Source organism: Callithrix jacchus, chromosome 4 (assembly GCF_049354715.1).
Source record: "Callithrix jacchus isolate 240 chromosome 4, calJac240_pri, whole genome shotgun sequence".
Classification (NCBI taxonomy): domain Eukaryota; kingdom Metazoa; phylum Chordata; class Mammalia; order Primates; family Cebidae; genus Callithrix; species Callithrix jacchus.
This window is the reverse complement of record NC_133505.1, coordinates 163,857,863-163,884,197: the sequence shown is the minus strand read 5'-3', so window position 1 is coordinate 163,884,197 and position 26,335 is coordinate 163,857,863. Positions and strand designations below refer to the sequence as shown.

The window sequence follows — 26,335 nt, the reverse complement described above, 5'->3', positions numbered from 1 at the left end:
TATAATCAAATTTAAGGACAAAAGAGGAGTCACTACAGTGAGCAGTAAAGGTTTGAAATGTAAGGTGATATTTACATTAATGTTATCTTTTTAGAGCAAAAGTTTTGAGCAACTACTTCTAAAAAATACTTTGTACAAGTTCAATGGGTGAATTTAAATGACACACAGAAACAAAAAAGGATCACATTACTGGAAAGAAGGAAAATCAAAGCCATAAAAATAAGATGGGTAAACTAATGATTATTCTCTAATTAACCAATTAATGACCTGTATCTTTTGTATAGCAGTACATTATTGGAGACCTGGCTTGAAGGAGAAGGAAAGATCATTACTCAACATCTCCAAAGGGAAAGCAATGCAAATGGTCTCCTTGTCCACGGAGCAGGCACTAAGCTCTGTCTCAGGTATGTGCTGGCTTCAGTCTTGAGGTACCTCCTCTCTGGAAAGCCCCTCTACTTCTCAGCTGATGCCAGCTGAGGAGGATGCTTCCCGGTGGTGAGCTCTAGTTATGTTCCCTCCTCTGCATGTTTATGCTACAGCTTCCTCCAGTTATAAAACTGAAAGGAAAATGGAACCATGTCATATATCCATGTGAAAGGAGACCCACCAGTGGGGGTGGGTGAACGACTGAAACGCTGCTGCAGAAATGAGGCATGGCTGAGACAGCAGTGAACGGGGGACAGGAGGGAGAGACATGTGAATAGACATTTATGTGTTTTGTGCTAAAATAAAATGTATAATGTCTGCATCATTTTCAATGATTTCTGCTTTAACCAATCTGACCGTCACACCTGTAACAGTGACATCTATTAAGGAGGCCTAGGCTGTGGTTCTTTTGCCTTCACAGCTCAATGTGAACAACTATTTCCACAAACCTTGCTCTTTAAGTAAGAACCACTTCCTCATACATAGAAGAAAAAGCCCTAGACGGGAAGCAAGGAGATGTGAGGTCTAGGTTAGCAGTCCTTCCACGAGGCTCACTTCCCACTTTCATAACACAGAGATAATGGATTACGTTTCTCATGTGCCTTGTGGCTCTAAATCCTATCACCAGATTTATATGTTTATTGTAAAATACACATTATTCCAAAAAACTATAACTCACTACCATTTAAAAAAGAAAACATTTAATTGGGCAGTAAGAACATTAAAAGATGCTAAGGAAATGTAAGACAGTTTTATGCTGACTTGTGTTACAAATCTTTTTAAGATAGAGCATTTCCAAGGGGAAAAATCTAATTTAAGGCAAATAATCACAGTTTCTGGCCATTCACTCTCTTTCTTTTTTCTTTCTTTATTTTTTTTGTTGAGATGGAGTCTTGCTCTGTCGCCCAGGCTGGAGTACAATGGCACAATCTTGGCTCACTGCAACCTCTGCCTCCTGGATTCAAGTGATTCTCCTGCCTCAGTCTCCTGAGTAGCTGGGATTACAGGAGCACACCACCACACCTGGCTAATTTGTTTTGTTTTGTTTTGTTTTTATTAAGACGGAGTTTCACTCTTGTTGCTCAGGCTGGAGTGCAACGGTGCAATCTCAGCTCACTGCAATCTCCACCTCCCGGGTTCAAGTGATTCTCCTGCCTCAGCCTCCCAAGTAACTGGGATTACAGCTGTGAGCCACCGTGACTGGCCTAATATATATATATAATATATAATTTAGATATACATTATACATATACTATATATATTATATATATACACACTATATGTTTTATATATACATACTATATATAATATATATACACACTATATGTATAATATATATACTATCTATATATATACACACACGCGCACACACACACACACACACACACACATATATATATATAGTATTTTTAGTAGAGACAGCATTTCACCATGTTGGCCAGGCTGATCTTGAACTCCTGACCTCAGGTGATCCCACCTGCCTCGGCCTCCCAAAGTGCTGGGATTACAGGCGTGAGCCACTGTGCCTGGCTCATCCATTTGCATTAAAAAAAAAAAAATTTCATGCTATCACAATAAATCAAACTTGTAAGGAGGCTTGATATTATAACACGTAAGCAACAGAAAGCCACTGACGTGATTCTTTTCCTAATCACATAAAACAAAGCAAAAAACCAGTCAAACTAAGGTCCTTAAAGAAGGAATCATTTCTACATTCAAGTGATAATAATTATAGCCAGGATTGAAGAACAAAGTTGCAGGATTGAATACTCACCAAGTAGGAAGGAGAAATTATAAACTGCTAGCATTAAAAAGATGTAGAAAAACTGATGGTTTTGTGTACTGCTCTGTTTATACTATTGACAAGAAAAACCAGACAAGAAAGCACAACCCCAAAGGGCCATTGCTATCTTCAGTATAGCTAGCTTAAGCTCTGCATGATAGGCCGGCGCAGTGGCTCACCCTGTCATCCCAGCACTTTGGGAGGCTGAGGCAGGCAGATCACCTGACCTCAGGAGTTCAAGACCACCATGGCAACATGGTGATAAAAACACAAAAAATTAGCTGGGCATGGTGGCGGGTGCCTGTAATCCCAGCTACTTTGGAGGCTCAGGCACGAGAATCGCCTGAGCCCCAGAGGCGGAGGTTGCAGTGAGTCGAGATCATGCCACTGCACTCCAGCCTGGGCTACAGGGTGAAGACTCTGTCTCCAAAAAAAAAAAAAAAAAATTCTGCATGATATTTTACACTGTTGTAACTCGGGCTGGTAAAAACTGCTCTTAGGTGCTGTTGTTTGGTGTAGGGTGCCGTTTGTCCAATCTCTGTCCATTTAATCTTAAATTCTTTGAAGCAAAGTGTATCTTTTACTTTGTAACTTCTGTTTTGCTTTACAAGGTATTCTGTATAAGCGGCCTTTCAGATTATGCCTGTATGAGTTACACAGCTACAAGAGTTCAGTTTGGAATTCCAAGGACACTGATTAAAATATCCATAAGGAAACTTCACTTCATTTCACAAGAAATGTGCACATAAAGGTGCCTATTTTACTGGGATAAAGTAATCAGCCCCAGCAAAACTTATTTGAGTAGCAGAGAATGGCATCTGTCTACAGTTGACATCCAGTCCAACAAGAAGACTTGGTTCCAGAGAGATCTATTACCATTCAGTACCTTAGTTGAAAGCTATTCCCTGATCAGTTCTTCTATATGAGGTAAGTCACACAGGCTCTGAGAAGGTTGACTGTCTAGAGATAATTCAACAACATATGAGGGTCAGTTACTTTATTTTACAAAAAGAAAATAAACCTCTGCTACCCAACCTTTATTTTCACTGCTTCATCTACAAGACAAAACAGCACAACTGAAGACATTTTCCTACATCATTAATTGGTAAAATACGAGGTACCTGGAAGCCAGCAATGTCCACAGGCCTCAGCCTACAGTTTTTAACAGTCTTTTTCTGCAAACTGCTGTTCTGGCCGCATTTTCAAAATAATTACCTATGAATAACTGGACAAAACTAAAATAAAGGAAAATACAGCTAATCATGTAAATAACCATACAGATTACAAGAGAATTTTAAATACTTTTATCAACTATGGATACAAAATTATATAGTGTGACAAAAGAAACAACATGAAAAGATCTCCATAATTCTTTTTGCATAAAAATACCAATGCCTAAGTGTGGTGCATGAGGACTCTACCGACTGCCTCAGATCCTGTTACTCAAGAATCATCTGTACACTCTCTAATTATATTTTTACATTCTCCTGGTATTATAAATATTCATTTTTTTCTTGCTTTCCTCTGCCTGCATTTATTGAAAGATATACAGGCACAAGAAGTCTAGCCACCTCTAACAATCAAAAGATACAAAGCATAAAATTCAGAATTGTTACATATTACATTTCAATATAACCTAAAGTACAGTGTGAATTTAAGAGGTTACTGGTTACAAATAGTCAGCTAAAATTAAAACCATTCCTTTAACCATTTTTTTGCTTGATATGAGAATCTATTGGAAATTCTTATTCTGATTATTATTAACTGAACTCTAAACCACATTTTCCGTTAGCATTTAAATGGATAAAGGGAGCTGCCTGGAAGATCTAGTTTCGTTGTGCTCATTTCTATCTGCTGTTTTAGTTTAAGGCACATTTTCCTTTATTTCACTTTTCCACAAGCCATAAAAAAACTCATTTCTAATTCATCCGTTCGTTCAGCTTAACCTCTCTTCTCAGCAATTAAAGCACTCTGCGCATCCCTCATCTATCACACAGCCAGCTAAATAATGCATTGCGTCCCCCGCTCATCTTTTATCATCCCAAATGACAGGTATTAGCATATCTCCCCAGTCAATTACAGTGCAGCAGAATAATCACAGCATAATTGGGCGAAAGCCACTCTAATCACCAGCCCTGCAAATGCGCAGAATAAAAACTGAGTGGCAGTTCAGACAGGCCTTGCTCTTGTCCATGACTCTAGCCAACAAGCCTGGCAGATCTCCATTTCCTGCCTTTTAGAACTTATCCTTTAGGGAGGTCAACTTCTCTATGCCTCCTATGTAAAAGGAAAGAATGCATACATGTGTGAATGGGAAATATTTACTGTATGGCATACATATACGTGCATCTATTAATATTGTGCCTGTGATGTTTGCACATACTATTACATAGCACATCATAAAAATTTCCACTGTCGATTAGAAAACAAAAAAAGTCATTTCATGAGTATGATGTCATCAGAAGTATTATTACATGGCTCATATGAAGGTAAAACAAAAAAACCAAAATTTTTATGAAGGTTATTTACTACCAAAATTAAAGCCCTTTTAAGTGTCTACATGATAAAGAAATACCTTCTGCATCTTAAAACTCAGGATTTCTTCTTCCCAAATTACTCATTTATCACAAGTAACATTTTTTAAACTGAATATCTGTTGTTGTTCCTTGTTGGGGGACTGGGTACAGGAGGCTTCATTGATGATACATAAGTGGAGCTCTTTGGCCCCTCTCCCTGACCCCTCAGTGAGGAGGGGGCTGAGTTGGGCAAGGATGCCCCGAGCTGAGAGTGTCTGTCTTCCTTTTGCTGGGGCTCATGGTCCAAGGGGCTCCTACTCCTTGGAGACCGCAGGTGTTGTTACTCTTGGACTGCAGCAGCATTCAATACATGTTTTAAAAGTCATGATGATGCGAAGTGCAGTTAAGACATTAAGATGATTGAAGAAAAGACACTTATCCTTTCATAAGGAGATTAAAACTTAAATGAGACAAAAATAGGAATACAATGTGAGAAGCTTCAATATGTAATGCAAGGATTTAAAAAGAAATTCTAGAAACGTTTTAAAAATTTGTTTGAAATTAATTTTAGAATACTTCTTAAAATTTTCTTGATTTTACCATGATATTTAATGTATAAGAAGCAATCTAAGCCTATATCCAATTCTCGTTATAAATAATATGTATTCATTTTCTACTCTATTCTTCACTCCCCCTTCCTCAATGAGTTACACAAAAATTTACTCTGAAATGAAAATTTAATTTGTGAAAGAGTGGCTTCTTAAAAAACAGCCAATTAAGTGCTTTAAACTGCCATGCATAGCTGGGGAACAAAAGAAATTTCCTGTAGGATTTAACTTCCTCTAAGCCGATTTCAAGGGTCAGTCCTGCCCTTCCCCATACTTCTCTCCCATTCCTCACATTGACCCCTCATTTTACATGGCCATCTAAGGTCATACCTACTGCAAGCAGAAAACTGCACAGCTACCAAAGGAAGGCCACACCTGAGGAGCACTATGGCAAGAGAGAGCGAAGGCTTCAAACCCACCTTGGCCAGGGTCTGGCATCAGCCCAGGTAGAATGGCCTTGCTGGGCAAAGTGGGCAGCAAATCAAGGCAGCAAGTATTTTTTTTTTTTTTTTCAGACTGAGTCTGTCACCCAGGCTGGAGTGCAGTGGCATGATCTCACTGGAACCTCCACCTCCTGGTTCAAGTGATTCTCCTGCCTCAGCCTCCTGAGTAGCTAGGAAGACAGGTGCCACCACCACGCCTCACTGATTTTTGTATTTTTAGTAGAGACAGGGCTTCACCATGTTGGCCAGGCTGGTCTTGAACTCATGGCCTCAAGTGATCCGCCTGCCTCAGCCTCCCAAAGCGCTGAGACTACATGCATGAGCCCCTGCGCCTGGCCTCAAGGCAGCAAGTCTTGGTGACCTAGCACACTGGAACACACAGCCACTGTGGGGTGCATGGATGCTCTGCTGTGGCTGTGCACAAACGAATAAATTACACATGGCAAAACCCTCGCTTAGTGATTCCACTGTAGTGGAGACACCCGCCAAATTCAGGAACGCACGAGAACAGGTAACTGTGACAACAAAGCAAACAAGGTATGATATTTATTATACTTATTATTTAGAACTTGTAATATTTTCAACTGCAATTCTGTCAGACAATGTATTCCTTCAATACACAGGAACATACTAAGGCAATAATACATTAACAAAAGCCAACTGTTAAAAGACCAGAGTAAAAACAGAATTTAGACAAAACAAATAGTCTCCCAGATTTTTTCTTGCTTCCAAACTTGTTATTTTTAAGTTATAATGTGAAATGTTTTATTTGCATTATCACTTCCAGAGCTCTGCATGCATTTCTGTTGGCATATCTTTGCAAATGGACCCACAGGATGCATTACTCCGGTTGTAAAATGGTACTTTTACTGCTTATTTGGGAATATCTTTTACAAGTACTTATCAGTGATACATCTGTTATGCAAGTATTAATTCAACAGGTTTCTTAATCCAAATCTGATTTTTAAAAATCATCCCTGATATATTCTTTAATTCACATAAATGTTCTACTTGGCTTTAAGCATCTTCCAACATATTGGCTCTTTCAACACCAGCCACGTTGACATTCTCAACTGACTTGCAAAAATTGACATGGCTTGGGAAGAAGCCAAATTTAAGGCAGGAGGAGGGAAGGAGGAGGGCTGGCTTTCATCATCTGAAGAAACAGAATTTGCTTTAAAATTTGGCAGTGCAGAGAACCTAAAACACAGGCAATCAAAATCACTCCCAACTTCCCTGGGATATTTGCTTTGCTTCTTCCCAACGAAATCTCAAGCAGCTTGATGATTATTAATATGATCACAGCAACTCTATGCAAAGGAATTTTACAGGCAGGCCCCGAAACATGCCTTTAATTATATGTGCACTTCCCAAATGAACAGGTGTCTGAGGGTGGGGATAAGAGAATATATGCATTTTTATTATTACTAGAAAATTAAGTCCTCAAAAACTAGTGCCAAAATAATGTCCCCAGAGAAAAATGGAGTCAATCAAACTCCAAATTATACAAGTAAATAAGCTTGCTTCCTTTATCCTTGCTCTCTTAAAGACCATTTTTCAGATACATAGCATGGAAGGACATGTTTAATTCCTAACGTCTTTTTACAAAAATGAACAGAATCTGACAAAAGTAGGCATGAACTATCCTGAATCACAGTCCCCTCCACTCACCATATATTCACCACCACTAGGGCAAGGCAACATTTCTGCACAGTGGACTTAGTAGATCTTGGGACAGCTGCCACGCTAGCAATGAATCTGTCTCAACACTCTGCCATCTACTACCACCTGACACAATACTTGATGTAGAAGAAATGGAGCTCCTATTACGCTAAGAACTCCCTTGAACATAACAAACTACTTCTGATTTTGCATATAATGCCAAAACATATTCTAGAAACATCACACCTTCTTTGCTGGGCTTTGTGGCCTACTGGGTACTCTTACGTCAGTGAAGATCCACAAACATCTTGTGATCACCTAATACTTCACAGAGTGAGCTCATACCCATTCCAATTGGAATAAACAACTTTTAAAGAAAAATACTGTTTTCACCATTGAAAGTTGATCTAAAATGATATTAGAGTCCTAGTACATTGGGCTGAACTATATGAAATTGCTAACAATAGACCATTTTTTTGAGCTGTGACGTGCTAATTCTGTAAGATGGAACCTAATATAGAGTTCCCAAACTGGAGAGAACTGATATAAAAAAAAGAAAGAAAGAAACAGAAGCATTGCTGGAATTTTTAAATAAAGTACACAGGCCTGGGAAGCAGCAACGTCTACTTGAGCTTTGCCACTAGATAGTCCCTAAAATAAGTCACTTTCCCTCCCTCAGCCTTCTGCATTGTGTAAAAAAGACACTGTAAAATCTCAGGTGACATTTTCTCTTTGAGGAAATGATGAAAAATAACTGGCCAAGGCAGCTCTAAAGGAAATCAGGAAAGAAGACTAAAGGGGCAGAAAATAAAATTCTTGTGTTTTGCCTTCCTTTTAAACATTTTTGCCTGGCTTCACTTAATGAAAAGATTTGTTCGTGAGCACCACCACAACACAATTCCATTTTTCCCAAGACAATGAGGATGCCTTAGACTAGGAAACATCAGCAGGAAGAAATGGGAGAATAATAAATGGTGAAAGAGTTGCGGTTTGAATGAATACAGGACGCCTGTTAAGGACCTGCAGAATTTTAGGGTTGGAAAGAAATTTAATGATGTCTAGAAATCAATTCTCCAACCTTACAATGGGACTTACAGTAGAAGATGGGTCTGTTCAACTAACTCCCAGTCAAGTTGTGTTAATTATAAAATGGCAGGAAAAAAATCCGATTCCACATTCCACATTTCATCCAAAGACATCAGGTGAGATGTCCGGCTTTGGATGAAATGTGGAACATTCACAGCTCTCAGTGACTCCTCATCCGCCACAAGAGGCCTTTCACCACCAGGGCTCTCCCTTGCCTCTTCACTGCATATGCTTTGGCCTCATAGTCTTCGTCTTTTCTGAGTTTTAGACTTGTGCATTCCTCTAAAGACAGTTGAAAAAAAAAGCTAAAATATTCCTCCAAAAGATAATTAAATGTAACAAGGAAAACTGCGTCAAAATATTACAGGTAAATATACATAAAGTATTTCCCCAAAATCGTTCCTTAAAAAAAAAAAAAGAAAGAAAAGAAAATTTGTTTTAGACTCAAACATGTAACTGTTTGAACTACCAGCAGATGGCAGAAGCAGAGGCTGGGAAATTTTCTAACAAAAGAAGAGAGGAGCTCAATATGGATTCCTGGATTCCCACATCCGGGAGAACTTGAGACCCCTGAGGTCCTAGGGAAACGCTGCAGATTCCTCTCCCCGCACCCCCTTAAATCCTTCTTTTACAGGAAATAAATTTTTTTGCTTTAACAACATATATTCTATAATTTTAATTTTGAGTCAATATTGAAACAGTATGGAATAAACTTAGTCCTCTACTGCTCTAAAGATTTTGAACAGATTTTAACTAAGTAAAAAAATTAAAATGTAAAAATAAGTTATATTATGAAAAGGAACATGAGTTCATAAGATTATGAATTTTTAAAAACTGCTGGTTTTGTTTCAATGACATTGGTTATCTTAAATATACTTCCACCTAAGTTATATGCACACTCACTTATAGAGTCAGCCAAGTAAATTCATTAGAAAACACATCTCGCTAAGAAGGCAGAAAGAATGGAGAAGAACCAGAGTTAACGCAGCCTGACACAAAATACGTATGTGTTTCTAAACAGAAGGTAAGTATACGCTTTCATGTGGCTACACTAATAAAGGAAAGAACTGTTTTGTTGGGTAGAATCTTACAATACTAAACATTCTAAATCCGAAATACTATACTAGTGGGGGAGGCATAGCCCTAGGCAAATCAATGAATTAATGACCCATTACAAATGGCACTGTAGAAGATTATCAGATTTCACGACCCTGTTTAAAATTTTTCTATTCTCAAAATCTAATGAAACTTGTCAACTTTATAATAGTTTCTATTTCTTTTTTCTTCTTCATTTTTTTTAAACTTTGGTATTTTTAGTAGAGATAGGTTTCACTATGTTGGCTAGGATGGTCTTGATCTCCTGACCTCGTGATCCGCCACCCTCGGCCTCCCAAAGTGCTGGGATTACAGGCGTGAGCCACCGCGCCCCAGTTTCTATTTCTTTCCTAAGCAAAACATCCCCTCTGCTTTATAGCACTTTACCCGAATAGCAAATTCCTTCTGTTTTCTACTTATCTTTTCAACTCCCCAGTTTTTAAACCAATTTTTTAAATGGCTGTTCTAATTGTGAAATGTGTTATGCTAAAACGTCTGTGTCATCTACATACTTAGAACCTGTATTTTCTAGACCAGCTCAGGCAACAGAACTCATTGTGAAGATGGACAACACTATGCACTATGGCAGTGCCACCAGCAACATGTGATTGTTGAGATGTGGCCAGAGCAACTGAAGAAATGACATTTGAATTTGATTTAGGTTTAAATATTTTAAATGTAAATTGCCACACGTGGCTGGTGATTGCCACGCTGGACAGCAAAGCTCCAGAGAACCAAAATGAGCAGTGAGAAATGATTAAAAGTGGAAAAATCTAACAAACAATATAAGAATCAGAAATGACAAAAACAAATGGACTTTTAACACAATTCCAACTGGAGCCCTCTGAGTTAGACTGATGTGAAAAGGAAGCTAAAGTGAACCTCCGGTTTTTCTCGAGGATCATTATTTGGTTATTGAGACAGGGCTCATTCAGAGACGGGCCATTGTACTTTTTTCTGCTTCCTCCTTCCCAGTATGATAAATACTATCATACCCCATCATTTTATTTGTATCAGAGGGAAGTGAAATACAGGTATTTTCATAACAATCAGATGTCAAAAGACAGAAAGAAGCTCACTTTTAAGTGATTGCCAAATATGGGCCCCAGGCTACACTATTTTCCACAATTGAAAATAACTTAGTTTAAAAAGACAAAATAAAATTTTCCACCTTTATTCTATTTGAAATTATATTTACAGGTGACTAATCCTTTTGTTATTTATAATTTCCTTAAGTCAAACTGGAATCCCACTCCATTTTGTCGAATACAATAAATATATTAGAATACAATAAATATATTCATTTAAGACAATTAGATGACAGAAAGACATACAATTATATCCAAACTTTGCATCTCTTCTTGGGTTTTTCTCTGACATAAGATCATTCCAAAAGTTGTGTCTAGTAAGATCTATGGAGGAAAGGACTTACTATTCTTACCACTGCATCCCTAGTACTTGACACATAACATGTATATCCCACAGACATTTGTTCGAATGGAAAGCAGTGGAAAGCAGTAGAGTCATATCAGTGAATACAACTGAAGAACTTGATTAACGAACTTATTTAAGATCAGCCAGATTAAATGGAACCAACTAGTTTTTGATGCCAGCCATACCCACTCAATAGCTTCAACAAGCATTAACAAAGAATATGTTAAAGCGCCTTCAGGTGGGACTTACAGAGCTTAAATAAGAAATGCCAAGCTCACATATCGGCCCAGATAATGGGAGAGACGGCAAGGAAATCCCAGAATAGAGAAGAATACAGTCGTGACATGTTAGTATCACACACTTTATGGTCTTAGCAATAATAATTGTTACACTATAAGTAAAACTCTTAGACAATCATCAGCACTTACTCACTGTTTACCATGTGAAAGTTTTCAATATGGATATAAAAAGATTGAAAAAAAATGAATTCTCTAAGCTTACCATCTTACTGGGGGAAAATGCCACATAATGGAATTGGCTAGGTCGCATCATGCTGTCTCCCAAATACAAAAGACCACAAAAAAGTTGGCAGATGACAAATTCCAAATGAATCCTAAAGGCAGAGAGAACTGCTGAGCTCTGAGGATGGTGGTCAGAAGGCTCCAATGCTGAGACAAATCATAGACAGGGTTAGAATGGAGCCGGGAGGGAAAGCAGGATTTTGAAATGCAGCAAGAGGAAGGGTAAGCATTTTAGGGGAAGGACAAGGTGGAGATTAGTCTGGGAGGGAAGTGAAGGGCATGGGATATTTAAGGGAGTATGTTACTTGGGGGCTGGAAGACCAGTTTGAACGCTAATGTGATTTTTCTCTAAGATATCTAATCAACCAAGATATAGGTAAAAAGTCATATAAGTTTAGGCTTTATTTTAACATCTTATGTGCAGATACTTTAGCTTAGACCTTTCTCTTTTATAGTAATAAATTTTAGGTGCCTAAAACAAATACTAAAAACTTACCACCAAAGAGGATTTTAAAAAGTGTAGCCTAGGTGTGGTGCCTCCCACACCTGTAAGCCCAGCACTTTGGGAGGCTGAGGCAGGCAGATCACTTGAGGTTAGCCATTCGAGACCAGCCTGGTCAACATGGTAAGAACTTGTCTCTACTAAAAATACAAAAAACTTAGCTGGGCTTCATGACACAGGCCTGTAATCCCAGCTACTTGGGAGGCTGAGGTAGTAGAATCTCTTGAAACTGAGAGGCGGAGGCTGTAGTGAGCAGAGATCATGTCACTGCACTCCATCCTGGGTGACAGAGCAAGACTGCCTCAAAAAAACAAACAAAAAAGGAGTGGAGGGATCTTGCTTGTGGACCCAATGATAGCCTAAATTGCATCGTTTTTCTTTTTCACATTCTTTTTTAGAGTAACATAATATGCTTCCCCATGATTACCCTGGTAATTCATTTTAAACTGACCTCTCCACATGTGTTTTTAATGATTTATATCGAATATTACCAAAAGGGTCCTAAAATTCAGGCTTTTCTTCTCCCAAAGAATATGCCAGCCAAAACACCCTATCAAAATATTTTTGAATTTGTGGAATTCTGATGTCCATTTAGAATTGGAAGACAGGTATAGCAAAGGAATAAACTGTTAATACATATTTCTGTCCCTCCACCTTTCAAAGGGAAAAGTCTTTAAAAATTACTTTGATAACCAAATTACATTATTGTTAAATAGGTAATCCCGAAGAACTTCCCCCAGGAAATACACTGTATTGAACATGGCTTTATGATATTCATTCATTTGGCAGGATATTTAAGAATACACCCTGGAGGAGGAGGGGAAGGTGTAATGTGGGATGTTAGTGATAGATGTAGCAGAGAGGAGAATCTAGGATGGAGCCCTGAACAAATTCATTACTGCATGTCTGTGAAGAGGAAGATGAGTCTGAGAAACCGAGGCCAGACCTGCAGGAGGCGAATCAACAAACACTGCTGAGGAAGCCACAGGAAGAGAGTGTGCCAAGGAAGAAGTCGATCAGGTCAAACGCACAAGAAGGCAGGCACAGGGCAAGCAGTGAACTGCTCTGCTGGATTTGGAATTGGGGGTGTCATTAGAGTAAGAGGACTTGAATGGGGCAGAGATGAGGGTGGCTAAGAAGATGGGGAGTAGAGAGGGGAGGCAGGTGTAGGGTATATGCTCTCAGTTCCATCAGTTCTCAGGACATCAGTTCTCAGTTCTATTTTCCATTCAGAAAACAGACAAGGTGCTGGGGCTGACCCTGCAGGTGCAAATCCCAGTTCTGTTATTGATTGGTTACGTCAACTTGAGCAAGCTCTCAACTCTGAGTTCCTGTTTCCTCACCTAATACTAGGGATAACAGCAGTACCCACATCTCATATGAGAGTGGATTAAATAAAAACATGCTTTGTTCTAATTCTGGACTTAGCTACCTAATCCGAAGATGAAGAACATTCACAGTCATGAAATTTTAAAGTAGATTAATAAGATTTCTTAACAAATTTATTAAGAAGTTATGTTTACGGGGAGGGAGGGAAAAAAATAAAGAAGTTATGTTTACATGTTTTTTTTTAATGACCCAGGGATATTTTACTCACTCTCTCTTGTTTACACCCCTTACTATAATTTTCTCTGTAGAATCCATAAGCAACAAGTCAATGTTTTAGTCTTTTCTCTTTAATATAATCACATATGTAGACATATATATGCTTTGCTGACTTACCATCTCACTATCACCAGCAGCTTCACTTAGTTCATTAATGATATACAAGGCAGTTATCCCATAAAAAGAACCAACCCATGTGGGCGGCTGTTGGGACTTCTAATTTATTTTCCTATAAAATTATAAACTTGATAATATATTGAAGGCTTGATCAAAACTTAAAATAAGAATAGTGTTCTATATTTGTAGAACATTCCTTTACTAATAAAGGAATATATATTTTCACGCATTTTTTTATTTTGAAGCACTTCTATTCACCTCAAATTCTTGTTTTATGATAAGTATATATAATTTTAAAATAACTTTCTTAATCAGACCTGTGTAGAAACAAACTCAAGAAAATAAAAGTCATTTAAATTCAGATAAGTCCTTAGCGTTTACAGTGGAACAGTTCCAGCATTTCAATTCTAAGTTACCTTTAAACGAGATAAGCCTAATAAAACAATGAATCTGTATTTGTGCAAAATTAAGATGTAAGAAGTAGGAGAACATAGATATTTGACATTTGACTAGTTGAAAAAGTTGTTCTCGAATCAACCCTGATAGTCGCAATAGTTTTGTGACACATGCACATACAAAAATTGGCTGTTTTTCATTTCTGCGTCCCAATGCATTTAAGTCATTTTCCAGTAAGACTGACAAATTTGTTCTAAATCAATATTAAGCTTGTAGATTTTCATTTCGCCAAAGAGAAGGTAAAGCACAAAAATGTAAAGAATTAGATGATAGGGAAAAAAGTATAGAAAGATAAAGGCTCATTAAAGATCATCACTAAAAGGAGCGGCGACATACATGGGACACACACTCCAGTAGGCTTGGAAGTGTTCTCTCATTCACCAAGAGGGTGCCCTGTGTTACCACATGACTCAGACACTTGAGTTACCTTTCCCAGTGCTTATAAAAACAGGTAGAAATGCCAATTGTGAATGTGTTTAACAACCTGACCAATGCTGAATACCCACACCTTTAAAAAATAAGGTAATTTTTGGAATTCAAAAATATACTTGCCAACTTCCAGATAATGAAGCAGTAAAAAGAAATGTCAAATGTCCTATTTTTAATTATATGTGTAAACACTTTGGTATAGATCAGCAAAAGCTAAAAGCATCTATGCGAAAGTCACTGGTTTGTTGAAAAAAATTTTCAAACTTTAATATGTTGTTTCAACATATTAAATTTAAAGCTATGAGGCCAGGAGCAGTGGCTAATGCTTGTAATACCAACACTACTCTTTGGGAGGCCAAGACCAGGTATTGCTTGAGGTTAGTAGTTCAAGACCAGCCTGGGCAACATAGTTAGAACTCCATTTCTTTTTTTTTTTTTTTTTTTTTTTTTTTTGAGACCGAGTTTCACTCTTGTTACCCAGGCTGGAGTGCAATGGCGTGATCTCGGCTCACTGCAACCTCTGCCTCCTGGGTTCAGGCAATTCTCCTGCCTCAGCCTCCTGAGTAGCTGGGATTACAAGCATGCATCACGGTGCACAGCTAATTTTTTGTATTTTTAGTAGAGACGGGGTTTCACCATGTTGACCAGGATGGTCTCGATTTCTTGACCTCGTGATCCACCTGCCTTGGCCTCCAAAGTGCTGGGATTACAGGCTTGAGCCACCGCGCCCGGCCTCAGAACCCCATTTCTATAAAAAAAATCAGCCAGGCATGAGCCATGATTGTGCCACTGCACTCCAGCTTGGGCAACACAATGAGACCCCGTCTCAAAAAAAAAGGAAAAAGAAAAAAACAATTAAGGCTACAAAAGGAACGTGTTAGGTTGGCCACAGAACAAACGTGGAGCCTTCACACAGCAGGGCAGACTATGAGAGCTGCTGGCTACACTAACCTTCTATAATATTGCTACATACTCAATAAGTATGAAGGATTATGAAAACGAGCTCATAAGAACTGACCCTACATGTTTATTAAAAATGCAATGAATATTCCATATGCATGCTGGGCATTAAATAAAAAATGAAAAATTCACACAACCATGTTAAATACTGTAAATAACACTGAATAAGGTTCTATTTAGAATTAATAATTTAGTAATTTTTGGCAGATACAGAAACATAAAAAATTTATTAGGGTTATAAACTTGAGTTGTATCAAGCATTTATAAAGTATTAATTTATTTTTTCTTTAATTTATATATATTTATATATATATATATATTTATGAATGTAAACTCTTGCTATGTTTATAACCTCAGAAACTTTGCTTTTGGTAGTACTATAATGTCGTCTTACCTGTCATTACTGCACAACTGGTAGATTATGCTTTCAAAATGTCAAGCATATAGAATGAAAAGTAGAAAAAAGATGGTAGAAAATATAAATACTCCAATCCGGTTTCAGGCCAAAGATGTAACACACGGATGAGGGTTGTCCCCGATACCTGGTGCTCTGTGGTAGTTTCTACCAACCTCCCTAGTCTCCCAAACTGACTTCTAAAGTAACTAATGGCACCTACTCTCTACTCTACACTTTTATACCACTATATGAAAATGAAATCAGACTTCCTTAATAAGTGTCTCCTAATTTAACAAATTTAAAAATTACCAGCAAATATGTACAAAAGGCAAGTAATCTGATCAACAATACTTGTCTGGAAGATTATAATTTTTAGAAATCTGTAATTCCTCCTCTTGTGTTCTCTATCTCAGGGTGGCATCACACACTCCCTGGACTCACCCTGAGCTCCTGTCTTTCCCTACTCTGCACACCCCAGCAGGCACCAGCTGCAAGCTGAGGTGGCCAGCCCTCTTCCCTCTGACACTGCTACTTCTATACTACGCCAGCTCAGGCCTGCATTTGCTTTTACCTGGTCTATTCAACTGCTCTTGATTGGTCTCTGGTTAACCCATCCTCCAAAAAGTGGCCAAAGTCATCTGTCTGAATTACAAATCTGACCACTACCTGGCTTAAAATCTTCTAACAGCTTACCATTTTCTATAGGAGAAAATTATCTTTAACCTCTCCAGCCTCAGCTCTTGCCACATAGGCAGAAATTAACTACCTTTAGCTCTCTCTGATACTTTTCGTAGTGGCTGTTCCACCTGAAAACAGCTCTCATTTCTCCTGTCCTCCTTTCTTGCCTCCCCTCCATATAACCCAACCCCTCAAAACTCAGCCCAGGGATCTGCCTCCCAGAAAGCCTTCCCACTGTCCACTCCACCCGACTGGCAGCCTCTGGCATGCTTACTGCATGGATACCGGCACCCTGTGGGATGATTTATCTGTTTATAGGCTTAGATCTGTCAACTGGTCATGGGGTCCTCATGTGATGGAGCTGGGTTTTCAATCTGGTTGTAACTGGACTGTAGGGGTACTGTCTGAAACAGAGCTGTTTCATAAATCAATGAATAATACTGGAGCATGAACTAAACACAGCACTGACAACATTCAGCTATTACATTTCAGTACCCCCAGAGTGTCGGTATCCCCAAACTGTCAGTGTCCCCAAACTGTCAGTACCCCCACACTGGGGCCAAATTTAAGTAAATCTTGTACTATGGCCAACTGAAATTTAAAAGTCAATGACTACTAAATGAAACTCTCGTTTTCCTGTACTGTTTCTCATATTCTCCACAACAAAGAAGGTAACGAAAATACTACGGCAGTCTAATCTTAATCACAATAAGAGAAATCTTAAACTTGTGAAGAGTTTTCAACCTCCATATTTTGATTAAAAAAAAAGCCCTCTCTGTTGAGCCTAAAATCCACCTAGGAGGAATCGCCAAAACCTCCACAATGAGCTACATCAGACCACACACCTTGAGTCCAAAGGCTGCATCCTCCGAGGCCAAGACTCCAACCTGAAATCATAAGGAAAACAGAATTTAGGCACTATCAAAAAACCTATTTGAGTCTAGCCACAGAAACCAGACACAGGCATGGCCTAGAATTGAAGAGTTCTGAGAAAACTGGCATTCAATTTACATCAGCTGTCAAGAAAGAGATCTGTGAGTATCTTCAAGAGCTGGGTTGAAATCCCATCCGGGTTTTATAAGACGGCGGGAGCTCCTATCAAATGAATCCATCTGCCACCGTGTGGACATGGTGGTTGAAGTTCCCCAAAAACAATCCAGGAAGTTAGTAGAATCATCCTTCTCACCTAAATCACAACATGCTGCATATGCCTTTTGATCTTTTACTGATAGACAGTGAGGGGAGAGTTGCCCTTCTCAGAGCAATCTCATGCATGTGTGCTACCAGTAGCTTCTTGTCCTGCTCAGATCAGAGTGGGCAGTGCTGGATCTCTGGAATGTGGCAGAGCAAGAGTTCCTGAAAGCAAGACTCTGGAAAAGGCAGGCAGAGTCTAAGCAACAAGTTATGAAATGATGGCAAAACTTCAAGACTGCCTGTCAGTCTCATGCATTAGAAGACAGAGCTCATTAACATGAATTTAAAAAGCTGTGAGGAACAAGACATGTATTGATAATTACTGTTTTTTAAACATAATTATTCAGTGTGGTGTGTAAAGCTTTTAACTTTGACTATTGCAAAGTACCAATACTTGATGGAAAAGAACAAGGAAAGAAGGCAACAGAATACACCTGAGTATTTTTAAAGAGGAAGACGGGGTGGGTGGACAGTATCAGACTGTAACAGGCTTCGCCGTCAGATTTAAACCTTTTAAAATGAGCTGTGTGTAGCACGTAGTAGAAGGCATATACACCTATCTAACGTATCCTGCCATAAAACAAAATTGGATTCTTCCCTTGTGGAAAGAAAATATAGCAAGGAAGACCATGACAGTAAGACTTTCACCCAGCATGAAAGCAAAAGGGTCACAAAAAGAGAAACAAGGAAGCAAATTCTTCTCCGACTGCTTAACTGAAAGCCAGGCTCAATGACCAACCCCTGGCACTGGCAGAGGCTGGTGCAGAAAGCAAAAGAAAGACACCACCATTAGGGATGGAGAAGATGAGCAGCCTCGTTTTCATAAAAGCCATATGTTGCTGATACCAAATGTGATTTTAGGCTAAAGACTGAAATGTTGGATCAAGTACAGTAGAAAATCATTGTAAGTTTTACTGACAGCATTTCTGTTTACATATTAATTTCCAAGGCTGTTAGATTTAGAAACGAGGCCTTATTATAGATTTTTCATTTAAGAAAAGGTAAAGAGATTACATGTTTGAATTTCCCAAGCTATGACTTTCACAACGCTAGGTTACTAACCTCGACTATTTTTAAAATTAAAACCTCTAACCAACATTGCAGACTTCAGTTAAAGGAAAAGCGTGAACAAGAAATTTGCTGAATCTGAAATATTGTGAACATCATATGACATTAGCTGGTGAATTACACATATAGATATCCGCACACCTCACCCTTTATGTGTTATTTTAAAAATATATTGCAGTTTAACTTTGGGGGAAAAAATCTTCAGAGTGAGTTCTGCATATTTTATCATATTATAAAAAGTCAATGAATGAAACAAGAAAATTCAATAGCAAACAGAACTCTATTTAAAGATAAGGCTTTAATATATTTGACACCTTGAGGTGAGAGCAAATCAAAGCTTCTGAGTGAAATTTAGAACTCTCTCTGTGGCTATTTCAGCAGACAGAGACAGTGACAGACCGTGGGGGTGGGAGGAGGGAGGCAGACCTCAACAGGGTGCCCTTCACCCCAGATTCTATCTCCTGCAGGGCTGAGAGAACTGTTTTGAAACTCTTAAGTAATATACTTTTAAACAAACTTAATTATAGCAGTTTTACAAAACTATGTTTTGTTAAAAGCACTATTGTTTAAATACATATGCTCCTTAGTTCAAATATGCTTGACATCCTTTATTTCTGTAAGATTTTAATTTCAGCAGCTACAGAAAAACAGCTGATTTTAAAAACACGAGATTATCCTCAATTTAATATGAAGGAAATATCAATGTCATACAAGGTTTTCATGTTGGGTCTAAGTCTTTTTACCTAAGTTGGAAGGAATCCCCCTCTAGTGGGAGCAAAGGAGTATTTCAACTTTTGCACTTAATTTCCAGGTAGTAGTCATTCAACTTACAGACCAAAATCAGACAAGCTTTTTTGTTCCTTTCGTCATAAATTTGAACAATAATTTTAAAAAAGTTAGTAACTATATTTCATAAGCCAAAAACACCTATTATTCTCATATATAAACTAGAAGTAGACCTGTGTTAATCTGATTAAAATGAGAATATATAACTGAAAACATTTCGTCAATTCTCAATGGAAAGACTGGATACTGTACTGGGAATACACAGTGCTGATATTAAAACAGTAATTCTTTGCCTAGAATCTGCGTTTATCTGCACTAATCTCAAAAGAAATACCTCATTCATAACAAATACTTTCCAGATATTTATTAAATGCAATGTTTTGTGCTCAATGCCCTAAGAAAATCAAAGTGATGAGTTTAGCTTAGGAATACATAACTGGGTGAAATGTATTTAAGTATCTATTATACAGTTAAAAATAAATTCTAATTCAGAAATGAAAAGATGAGATTACTCATGGTGTCATTTTTCTTTTTAAACTTTGATGTGGGGAGACTTAAAATTAGCAGTAAGAAAAAAAAAAGTCACAGGTTTAATCAAATGTAAAATTAGGACATAATAGCCAATGTTCGCCTCCTCCACACAGATGCTGTAACAAATGCAGAGACAAATTTGAACACTCTTATGAGACCCATGTTTCATTTCAACAGGAGAGAGAAGTTTGCAAGCGTTCCCGAAGTACAGAGGCGTGAAGGGGCAGGTTTAAGATAACAAAGCAGAACTTCCCTAGAGCCAAAGACAAGGCCTTTCCATTAACTCACATTTATCTCAAATGTTACAATCAACACGTTATAACACAAGTGCCTAAAAGGATTCCATTTGCAGAGAACCTCTAAAAGCTCTGAGAAAGTTCAATCTGTAAAGTTCAGCAGCAGCTGAGCCATTTACAGTCCTCACTCTTCTAAGGCACAAAAACCTTCAAGTGACATCTCTTTCCCAACTACGCTTTGCCCCACCTCCACCAAACATAACACAAATCACCTTAATTTCCAACCATTCCACTAAGAAAACTGAGAAAACAAGCATTCATGAATTTGGAAGTAAAACTGGCTGTACTTTCCCTTTCACTTTCAAAGTCCTTTTTATGTTCACGATGTAAAGCACTCATTGAAAATAGAGTATACTAATTCTAGCAGCATTATCATTACAATAAAGCAATGCCAAAAAGATGCTGTAATTTAATTTTTTTTAAAAAGTTCTGAAGTTAATATTACACTGTCACAAAAAGAGGAACTAAAGTGAGATATAATGTCCATTTAAAACAATGTATAACAAACCTCACTCATAAAGGAATACAAATAAAAAGTCAAATCATACTAAAGATTAAACATTGACATTGAAATAATTACAACATATAGACAGGTTTGGGTAATTATTCAAATCATAGCCTTGCACTGCTGATGAAAACATATACTGGAATGAAGTACAATTGGCAGTATCGATCGAAATGCACATGTATATGATTAAGGAGGTACTAACCCCAACCATTCCACTGAGCCTGAAGTATAAAGATGTAAAAGGATGTTTGCTGGAGTTGTTTGTAACAGTGAAAAGTGAACACAATGAAATTTTCATCGCCAAGGGAGTGTTTATAGTAAATTACTATATAGCCAAACATAGAAGACTATGCTTCTGTTAGAAAAACTGAGGTAAATCTATGTGTGCAGATAAGAAAGATTTCCAGGATGTCTATTAAGTAAAAAGAATCGAAGATTGTGCACAGTAAGCTACCATCATTTTTTTTTAAGGTGGGGGGGATGAGTCATATACTTGATGTATTTAGAATATTTCTGGAAAGAAACTGAAGAAACATAACCATGTAAGAACTTTTCTCACCAACTACATGTGCTTCTTGTTCAATTAAAAGTAATTAGTTAACCAAATAAGTCAATAATAACATTACCAATTGCTGCATGTCAATTAATCATGAAAATGTCAATAAACACCTTTCAAGGTGGCAAAAATTAAAAATATAGTGGTCTAGGTTTATGTGACACCCAGGTTCCTCAACATCTAAGGTGGGCCTGTAGCTAAGAATGGCCTGCCCAGAAAACAACCTTTCATTAGACATCAATATCCTCAAACATACTCGTGCCCATTTATCCAGCAATCAAGCTGCTAGAAAGAGCTATCTTAAGGTTATAATTTATGATCTACCAAATGGTAGATTAAGCATATATATTACATTATTTAAAATAACAAATTAGAAAAAATGTGCAAATATGAGAGATGATTAAAGTATGGTATATTCACATGACGGAGCAATACATAATCATGAAAAACCCAGGTTTCAAAAAATTCTTTGTAACATGGGAAAAAGCTTACAACTGTGTTAAATGTTAACAAAAAAAAAAGATTAAAAACAAAAAATTTGACATTTTAAATATCTGAATCAATCCACTTGTCTCCTCTAAGCTTCTAGAGTTTGTGCCATGCTGTAAAATATCTTCATCACTGCAGCATTTTAAAAAATACTCATTTGGGCTGGGCACACCGCTCAAGCCTGTAATCCCAGCACTCTGAGAGGCCCAGGCAGGTGGATCACCAGAGGTCAGAAGTTTGAGACCGATCTGGACAACACGGTGAAACCCCGCCTCAACTAAAGATACAAAAATTAGCTCGGTGGGGTGGTACGCATCTGTAGTCCCAGCTACTGGGTAAGCTGAGGCAGAAGAATTGCTTGAACCGGGGAGGCAGAGGTTACAGTGAGCCGAGATTACACCACTGTACTCCAGCCTGAGCGACAGAGTGAGACTCCGTCTCAAAAATAAAAAATAAAAAAAAATTAAAAGAAAACCAAAATGAAATGTTTTAAAATTTGACTTTATTTTTTACATTTAAATATTTGATCAAACTGTAATTTATTTTAAAACAAGAGGGGGTGACTCAATTTTAATCTTCCATTTGAATAACCGTGATGAAGAATATTTCACTATTTTTCCAGTGATTAGATACCATATCTTTACCATAATTAAACATCAAGATGATATAAATTTTTCCATTTTTCCAAGTGAGGGGAGGAGGCCAGTAATAACAAGAAATTGAATTTCCAGTCACAGTAATATTTACCTGCAAGAATATCAGCAAAAATTAGGTGCTCTTAGAAAAAATAATTTTGCCTATATTGGTGTCTAGGGGATAAAAATATTATTCTACTTACAATGTTTGCTGTGTCTGCCTTGACTGGGGCAAGAAGACCAATATACCACCTACCACCTATCCCATTAATCATACTTTTACCTACATTAAGGAAAAGTAGACACTAAGAAATAAACTGCTCTCTCCAAAACTAGGTTCCAGGAATTATGATAATTTAAATTACAGGACAAGCATATGGGTTGCAAGGTTTTGATTTTATCAGGCAAAGAGGTTGTTCTATGTTTTTCTTTATTATTACTTTACTAACTTTTTGGGATTTTAATCCATTAAAAATGCAGAACTCTTAAAAAAGAAAAACACCCTAAGCCACTGCCAGCATTCCTCTTTTACTTATTAATTCTCCTCATTACATAGACAGACCACATGACAGCTCAAGGACACGGCTTGCTGAAATCGCTCAGTGTACGGTTAGCTGGCAATGGAAAGAATATACAGGCTGCCTCGTGCTGCTGAGAACAGCGGCCGTCCTCTGAATGTATTGAAAATGAACTAAAACCTTGTCTCTATATGGAGACCCAATAAATATTGATAACACTGAAAAAATACATCTATGCAATCAAAAAACATTTCTTTTAATACTGTGCAACATGATTTCAGGACAGTATGATGTTATAATTACACTTTTCACAAGTGTTATGTGATATGCTCACATCATCTCCTTCAGCAGGATGCTAGTGTGTCTTTCTAGCCAAGGCTGTTAAATATAAAACAAAGTCAGTCGGCCCTGTGGTCACACCCTTATTTCCAATTACGTTCTCTAACTCAATGAGGATACCTCCACATCGGATTTATAAAGCAATGAGGACACCTAGTGTGAACCAATCTTGAACTCTTGGTATGACTCAGAGACAGAGAGATCTTGAGTGTGCAAAAACAGCCACTATTATGCAATGAGGTGTTAACAGCTTCTTCCATCCAAGGTGGAGTCTAATTCTCTACCCCACAATCTGGACTGGATTTGTGATTTACCTGGGTCAAGAGACTGCTGCAGCAGCAATCATGCTGTGGGCCACTTCCAAGTCTAGGACTCAGGAGGCAATTCTTCTCATCATTCTCCTGAAACTCAACCAACCACCACATGAACATGCCTAGACTAGCTTGGTAACACATGGTCCTGTTACCACATTGCCTTAACCAAGAGCCAGTCAAGCCAAGAGCCCGAGAAGCAGAACCACTTAGCTGGTCAGGAGCTAACTGAAGTAGGAGGAGCAAGCGCAGAACTGTCTGGCTGAGCCCCGCCCAAATTGTCAAACTAGAACTGCGAGCTAAATAAATGATGGCTGTTCTGAGCACTACGGCAAAAGCTAACTGATGCACTATACTTTAAATAAGGGAACTGTAGGTGTCATGGATTTACAGGCAGAGTTCCAGGCAAGAATACCATGACACTAAAGGAAGTTCTGAAAGCATCCACGCAGGCAAGTGCTTCTTCCATCTCCACTCCTTCCTTAAAACCTTCTGAAGTCTTCCGAGACCATAAAATCAAGCGGAGTCGTTTACCATAGTCCGCAAGAAGCTAAACCGCATGGCTCCTACTTGCCTTGCCATTCTTGGTCCTGCCACCTGCTCCTCTTCACAGCTCCCACTGCACCACCTTGCCTTCTCTTCCTCAAATGGCCACTGTTCACCTGAGGGCCTCTGCACTGGCTGCTCCCGCCTCCTGAGTTACTGTGCTACCAGATCATCCTATTACCAGTCACATCGTACCAATCCCTCCTCAAGAGAATCCCTCTCCTTCTTTTGTATAATCACCTGAGATTTTGTTTATTCATTTCTGTATCATCTTTCTCCCTTTACTGAAATGTCAACTTCACAAGAGCAGGTTAGTTCATTCACTGTTGCGTGTCTCTTACCTAGAAGAATGCCAGACACAGAGTAGGGGCTCACCAAATATTTGTTGAATAAATAAATGTATATGAATGAATGCGCTAAAGACTGTAACAAAACAGTAAAAATATAAATACATGTGTATGAACCCAAATTTGACACAGCTCATTATGACATAGGTGCGGATATAACAAGGTTTAAAACATGCTCTACCTAATATAAATAAGTGAAAGTCATAGGTTGGTGATACACTCTTGCATTACATATGACTGTTACCAAAGATCAAACCAGAAACTAATTTTGCTATATTGAATATATATGTGTATGTATATATGTGTGTGTGTGTGTGTATATATGCATTTGATGCATTTGTCTCTCTAGCCAAGAGTATACTCTAAATTCCTTTAAAAGGATTAGTTCTTATAAACTGACGGCAATACAGTAAGTATGTATGTCACTGAGAGATCTTTTCTATCCATCCTGAGTTAAGAAGTAATGATTTTTACGCTTGAATCATACCAACAAATGACTCCAGATAGACTACAGGAAATACTTGACAAAAACATATATAGTCCATAGTCCTTCCAAACAATTAGTAAAAGTAACTTTGAGCTTTCCAATGCAGGTGGTTGACCACAACACAGTGGATGGTAAGAGTATCTGCTTATGCTATAGGGCATGATTGTAAAGGATACTGACAAGCCTAAATTCTACAGAAGAATAGTGGCACTCAGAAAGCGTCTGTGGTCACAGTACCATACCTATTCCATGAATAATTTTCTTGAGAGAGTGGAATAGTGTAACCCTATCAGCTACATGATGACATTATTTGTAGATCTGGGGGCATTAAGAATGCTATACCTAAAGAAATCACATGTATAAGAGTTCATCATTTCCATACTTCCACTATTTATCAAAAAAACACAGCTATGGAATCATGAAAAATATAGACCAAAATATAGTTATCTATTATTTCATTTGGCCTCTCCAATGCAACACATGTATGTGTGTGTGTGTGTGTGTATATATATATATACACACACACACACAAAACATCTAGATTTCTAAACAAACATTTTGAAAACAGGTCATATTTTCAACAAAAGCAATGCTTTCCCTTTAGACCTTTCTGTAAATCATATTTTATTAAATTAAAAAATATGTGTACAGAAAAACACTAATACTCATTACATTACTCAACATGATTGAATTTTCCATATAATTCAAATTAATAACTATTTCTTCTTAAGACTCTCTATACTTATTCCTAAGCTCTAAAAGGTTTGATGAAGGAAAATAAAAGTGATGAGGGAACAGGCAGTGAGAGACTGTTAAAAACATTTGAGCACTAAGTAAGTGGCAGCCAGTAAACTTTATGAAAAGAGAGACAATATTTTGCTGTATTCTAAATATCTTGCATTGTGTGATATAATTTGGTCATAATTCAATGCCATTTTATTTAAGCAATACTTCCCAATTTACACACACACACACACACACACACACTCTCTCTCTCTCTCTCTTT

General features: G+C 37.8%; 1 protein-coding gene across 12 annotated transcripts in view; it reads right to left on the bottom strand.

The window, feature by feature from the left end:
- ARID1B (AT-rich interaction domain 1B) overlaps window positions 1-26,335 on the bottom strand; it is a 437,005-nt gene that overhangs the window by 159,045 nt on the left and 251,625 nt on the right. For 7 of the 12 annotated variants that reach the window (XR_013534646.1, XM_035297021.3, XM_035297024.3 and 4 more), the window contains exon 5: window positions 17,564-17,605. The exons of the other annotated variants lie outside the window; for them this stretch is intronic. Coding sequence is in view for 6 of the 7 variants with exons in the window: in XM_035297021.3 (XP_035152912.2) it covers window positions 17,564-17,605 (42 nt within the window). In the remaining variant the exon portion in view is untranslated. The remainder of the gene's footprint in view (window positions 1-17,563; window positions 17,606-26,335) is intronic. 12 annotated transcript variants of the gene reach the window in all.